The following is a 6385-nucleotide window of genomic DNA, read 5'->3' as shown; positions in this document are numbered from 1 at the left end:
TTTTATCACATTCTTTCTTTAATGTATTATTTTTAAATCCTTTGTTGATTTAAATGTGTTTTTTAATCTGGTTTATTTGATCTATTTATTATCATCATTATAAATATTTTATCTTATTATTATTTATTACAATTTATTTTGGCTCATTGTAATCCTGTGTGTCTCTGCAGGGAACGGCTACAGCTCCCACTGCCCCTCCCCCGGCCTGCTCTCTCAGGGCGGTCTTAATAAGAACATGCACGATAAGAGCCCCCCCCACATGAACATGAGTCGTAAGCCCGACCTGCGGACCCTGATGCCCCCCAACAAGTGCAGCAACATGCCCAACATTGTGAGTGCTGCCCCCCCCCCCCTGTTTACTGTCATTACTATGATGTGTCTGTAGAGCTGCAGTGACTGTAGTCTGTGCTTCATGCTGCAGTGTGAGGACTTTGATCTCATGCTGGTGAGTCAAACTGAAATACACAAGAGCATATATACAGTATTTATATACACATACATATATACAGTATATATGTATGTGTATATAAACTACAGTAGCTAATAAAAAGTGTAGACTGGGTTAATTTACTGTCGGTTCAGGATTGTTGACGTGTCTGAGAAACAAACGTATGATGCATTGCTACAGATTAAAATACCAAACAGTAAATACAGGATGTAGATAATCTGCTGCAGTTCTGAAAAGTGTCCGAAAATGTTCTGAATAATAATTAAAAAATACCCATTTAACATCTGATTTTTAGGGAAACCTTGTTCATAAAATATTTGAAGAAAAATCCAAAGAATATGAGAAATGTTTAGAAAAATATGTTGAAAAGTTTAGGAAATTCTTCTGAGAACTAATAAAAAAATACCCATTCAACACCTGAATTTTTTGGGAAAGAAATCTAAAAATATGTGGATGTTAAATATGTGGAGAAAAAGGATCCCCAAATATATGACTTATCCGAGAATCTTTCAAAAAACACATCTGAATTATCTCCTTAAAGTACTTTAAATGTTTAGAAAGATTTGTTCAAAAGTTACAGAAAATGTTTGAGATTCAAGTGAAAACATTTCTGATGGAATATTTAAAAATGTCTCAGAAAACTAAATATTATTCCTAAAATCACAGAAATAAAGTCTGAAAAAAGGCCCAGAAATGTGAAAAATTAGGGGAAATTATGAGAGAAATGTTCTCAGGAAATCGTGAAAGAACTCGCATATAATTATCTTGTAGAAGTATAAAGATACACAGGAATATATATCTGTTCTATATCTATTATAATTATATATTTGTGTTGTCTCTCTGCACAGAACCAGAGGATAAACCACTCCCAATCGGCCCAGTCTCTCTCCTCCCCAGCCCTCTCTCTCTCTGCTCCCTCTCTACCTGGACAGGTGATGGGGGGGTATCCGTCCTCCCTCTCCTCCGCATATGGCACAGGTGAGCACTGCAGGGAAAGCCTTTAAGCATACTGTATATTTTTCACAAGGTTTACTATAAACAAATGACTGTATGGCAGTCAAAAGCTCAGGATGTTTTTTAATTGCATGATTGATTATATATATATTTTAATACGATCTCTTGTTTTTTGGGCAAACTGACATTTATTTTAGTTTGTTCTTTTTAACTTTCTAGTTTTCTCTGAACTGTAAAAGTACAACAGATTATAATCTGAAAGTCAGACATGTATTGTGGTAAAAAGTACAATATATTGGAGTAGTTGCATGAGAGTACCTTGAATTATCTCCCCTCAGAGTTCTCCCTGAGCAGCGACCTCTCCTCTCTGTCCGGGTTCGGAGGTTCTGGTCTGGGCTCGGTGTCTTCCTGGCAGCAGCAGCAGATCCAGAACCTGCAGCACTCTGCACTCGGTCACATGGGGTGAGAGACAGAAACACATCAAATCTCATTTCTGTTTGTAGGTTTGAAAGATTTCAATAATACGTTATTTAAAAAATACTTTAATGTTGATTTGGATTATTTTATGTTTTTAGAAATATATTTAACGCATTTATTAAACTGTTTTTTGCTTTAATTTCTTATTTTATTATAAATACATTTGGACCTTATTGTTTTATTTTATATAAATATTTATTTTATCTTTGACATTAATTTATACTTTTTAAATTATATTTTTAATTATTAAATCTTTTATCACAAAATCCAATTTCCCTTGGAATAAGACAGAGAATCACAGACCCGTTTAAAGTCTATATTTTATTTTTATTTTTAAACATTTCACTTTCACACAAAACTAAAGTTTTGGATAATAAAGTGAATCTTATATAATCCCCCCCCCCCTGCAGGAACCTGTGTCAGACCTCCAACCTGAACCTCTCCTCTCCTCACCCGAACCTCCACATCAAGTCTGAGCCGGCCTCCCCCCCCCGGGACCGGATGCTGAGCGGCCTGATGGTCGGAGGAGGAGGAGGAGGAGGAGGAGGAGGAGGATGCGTGTCCTCGTACTCCGTCTCGGGCCGATCTCCGCCCGGCGACAGCGCCTCCTCGTGCGGCAGCTCGTACGAGGGCAGCGAGGAGCGTGACGATCACCACGGCAACTTCCTGCTGCCCCCTCCCGGCTCGGAAGAGCGCCACAGCCCCTCCGTCAAACGCATGAGGCTCTCTGAGGGGTGGGCCACATGATGGGGGCGGCAGGTAGGGTGACCAGGTGTCCGGCTCTGTGTGGGACTGCACTGAGTGTCTATCACTCGTCCAGCATTTGATTGATCGTCCAAAACGTGGCTTTTTACTCTCGTTTCCAGTTTCCCAGCTCTCTGAACTGGGAAACTCATTTAAACACACACAGCAATGGAAGAAGTTAAGGTGAATTATTGGTAATTAATGCTCATTGATGCAACACATGCTAATTGTGCTAATTATCTAACATATCTAAATTAGCATTAGCAGTTTCTTTTTGCTGGAGACCCCTACTCTCATAAACATTGGAATCTGAACTACCTCTGTGCATCCCAGTTACATGTCCCACTCTGTCCCACACAGGCGTACTCTTGATGGCACCTGGTCCCCCTAGAGGGAGGGCAGTGACGTTACCTTATAGTGTTGTTGTTATTATTATTATTATTATTATTATTATTATTATTAATATGTGCTGAGTGGGTGTGCTTATATGTGTAACATGTACGTGAGGGGATGGGGGGGGGGGGTCTTTATTGACTGTAGCTGTACACGAGAGGGAATACAGTGGTGCTGGAACATCTGGAGAGTATTTATCAAACTGTTAAGATTCACTCAAATTGGACAAAGATTTTCACTAAAAATTAAAAATTCAACTTATATTTAAAAACCTTTCTTCTACTTAAAGCTGCAAATATATACATTACATAACAGCGTCTGATTACCTCTGCATATGCAACGTTTTGGATAAAATCCTGACTGAACTCAGTTATTCTGAGAGAAATTGCCTGCCTAGCTACGTGATAGGCTAAGGGGCGGGACCTCCCTGAGTGGTTGACCAATCACAACAGAGCTGGTGAGCTAACCAATCCAGTATAGTTCCCTTCTGCACTATTCATGAGTAAAAGAAGAGAAAAACATGTTATTTTAATGTTTAAAATAACATGTCATAAAACATATTACAAGTCATATTTTGTCTCAGAGGATTTTGACAAATATGTAATAAAAAAATCAAAAAGAATTGAAAGAAAAGTTTAAAAAATAAAGAAATAAATACTCATTTTAATAAATATAGCTTTACTCTTTTGTCTGCAAATAGATATTCATCATGTCTGTTATCCTGCAAAGAAAAGTGATTTTAATGATACAAAATAAATACCAAATGTTTAAATGACACTCGAATAATAGTGTGTATAATTCAGAGGGCTTTTATTTTGAAAATATTATTCCAGAAGCTTCCTTTTTTAGCAGTTTGATAAATACTCCTCCAGGATTTGGTCATGACAGTTTGTCGTGTACATGTATCGCTTGTTTTGTGTGTGTGTTCGAGGGTTCGGGTTGTGTTGGGGGGGGGGGGGGGGTATTATTATAAGTAAATACATATATACTACATGCACATCTCGCTATGTGCAACATGTATGCAAACTAACAAGAACAAAGTGAAGAAGTCTGGTACTCAGTTTTAAATCACGCATGAGCGGGAACGCCGTGTTGCAGGTTCAACATATTTTAGCACATTTAAATATGACGAGGGAAAAGAGGAGCGAAAAAAGAGAGGAAGAGGAAGTAGAGGAAGATGGAGAAGCTGAATGAGATGAAAGGTGGTTGACGGTGAAGGGGAGGTTTTAGTGTGAGCGGTAGGAAGTATTTTGCAACAGGTTGCATAGAACAGAGTTTCACTTGATGTGAAAACGCTTCTCAGAGTTAGTGAACACTTTTCAGAGCTGTCTTAGAAAACAAATGTGATTTTTAAGCGAATTGCAATCCAGATAAACAGATGTATGGAAGCAAAAAAGTGCTACAAGGATTTCAGTTGTGTATTATAATAAAAAAAACACCAAACCAAAAGCCCTCTCCTCAAATAAGCTTTAGACATTAATTATACGAATCAAAGAGGCCCTGTTTTGCTCAGTACAATACACTTTACCTGTGAAAATAAAATATGTGTTTAAATGCTTTAGATGTATTTGTTATTAAAGCATTAATGAGTGATTTCACATTTCACAATTAGCCTTTAAAAAAGAAATCCTTTTTTTTGGGCCTTTATTTGCTTCCATACAACAAAACCTGCGTTATTTTCCGATAAAACCGACAAACATCTGGGGTTTTATGTAAATTTAAAAGACTAATCTCATCCAAACTTGAGTGAAGCTTCACTCATGGCCTTGTTATGCACAGAGAGAGCTAGCCGTTAGCTGCTAGCCGTTAGCCGTTAGCTGCTAGCGGTTAGCCGTTAGCTGCTAGTGGTTAGCCGTTAGCCGTTAGCTGCTAGCGGTTAGCCGTTAGCTTAGCCCTCCTAAAAGCCGTACCCAACAGGACAGCGATGCTCCGCTGCACAGAGTTTATTCAGTGTTATGTTTTTTTGAATTCTTTATTATATCAAATTGATATTCTTGGATGTCTGCAGCTCTATTTAAGATAAGATAACTTTAATATAAAAATGTAAAAAAAGCAGATGGGCGCGCGTTTATTGAACATTCAGAAATATTTGGATTAAATGACTTTGTGGGGATTATTAAACATGCAGTATTTACAGGGGTGAGAAGTACTGGGATCATTTACTGAGGTAAAAGTACAACAAATAGTCCTTTGTTTGATTTATTCTAAATGTTAGAAGCTTTATTTTTAATTAAAAATACATAAAAATGTATATTTCTATCTGAAATGTATAGAGTAGGAGTACAAGTACCTCAACTAAGTACATGATTGAGTAAATGTATGTAGGTACTTCCCACCTCTGTGTTTTTGTAACTTTACAAGGACTTTGTGGACATTTTGAATAGTTTGTGCCTTGTATCTCAAACCGTCCCGCCACAATAAGAGCCAGAATAGTCTCATAAACCGCCACAATAAGAGTCCGCAGAGTGTATTTGATATCCATGATGTCTGTGTTTGATAAGAGAGGACGCTGAGGGTTTGTTCACATTTGAATATTTTGGTTTAAAAACTGTATATTTGGAGCTTGGACCCTCGGCTGCAGTCTGTCTGTTTGTGCCCCAGCTGCTGTAAATCCAGTCGACGAAAATAGAATCTGCGTTAGTTTAAAAACAAGAACAAAGAAGCTGCCGTTTAGTTACAAACTGCACAGTGTGTTGGAGAGGAGCTGTCTCCTGCACTGCTTCCCTTTCTGCTGTCGCTGGGCCTCAGATCCAAAGTGTGTGTGGTGTGATATCTCCTGCCTGGACTCAAATGCCCCGATGACATGCTGTATTTGACGCCCTTGAATGTCCTCTGGGCCCTATCCTCTTTACTTCTAATAACCACAAGGTAAATATTATATTCTACAGAGATTGTTAGCGGCATAAGCTGGCCTTTGTCGCCACTTGGAGACAATGTTTCTCAGAAAATCAGATCCTGTACAGCGACTCCCTCACTCAGAAACGTGCTAGTATTTGTATTTTGCAGAAAAGAAAATCTGAAATAAAGCAGGCTCTGTGACAGAAGTGTCCGTGTGGTTTCTGTTCGTTTCAGCTTCATTATGTTTGGATTCAAAAACGGGATGCATGTGGACAAGTAGCAGGGGAAACGTCTGAGAGAAATAGCAGTACAGCAGTGGTGGAAAAATTCAGATCTGGTAGAAGTAGAAGTACTCAGGTCCTGTACTCGAGTCAAAGTAGAAGTACTCAGATCCTGTACTCGAGTCAAAGTAGAAGTACTCAGGTCCTGTACTCGAGTCAAAGTACAAGTACTCAGGTCCTGTACTCGAGTCAAAGTAGAAGTACTCAGATCTTGTACTCGAGTCAAAGTACAAGTACTCAGGTCCTGTAC

At 38.5% G+C, this 6385-nt stretch overlaps 1 protein-coding gene across 4 annotated transcripts in view; it reads left to right on the top strand.

Annotated features, from left to right (window-relative positions):
* Positions 1-6060, top strand: part of LOC134868496 (myocyte-specific enhancer factor 2C-like) — a 23622-nt gene extending 17562 nt beyond the window's left edge. For all 4 annotated transcript variants that reach the window (XM_063889678.1, XM_063889680.1, XM_063889679.1 and 1 more), the window contains 4 exons: positions 171-331; positions 1297-1426; positions 1741-1864; positions 2290-6060. In XM_063889678.1, the coding sequence (XP_063745748.1) occupies positions 171-331; positions 1297-1426; positions 1741-1864; positions 2290-2626 (752 nt within the window). In that variant the 3' untranslated portion in view covers positions 2627-6060. The remainder of the gene's footprint in view (positions 1-170; positions 332-1296; positions 1427-1740; positions 1865-2289) is intronic.
* The last annotated feature ends 325 nt before the right edge of the window (positions 6061-6385 follow it).

This window comes from Eleginops maclovinus, chromosome 8 (genome assembly GCF_036324505.1).
Source record: "Eleginops maclovinus isolate JMC-PN-2008 ecotype Puerto Natales chromosome 8, JC_Emac_rtc_rv5, whole genome shotgun sequence".
NCBI classification, from domain to species: Eukaryota; Metazoa; Chordata; class Actinopteri; order Perciformes; family Eleginopidae; genus Eleginops; species Eleginops maclovinus.
This window is presented reverse-complemented; position numbering and strand designations above follow the sequence as displayed.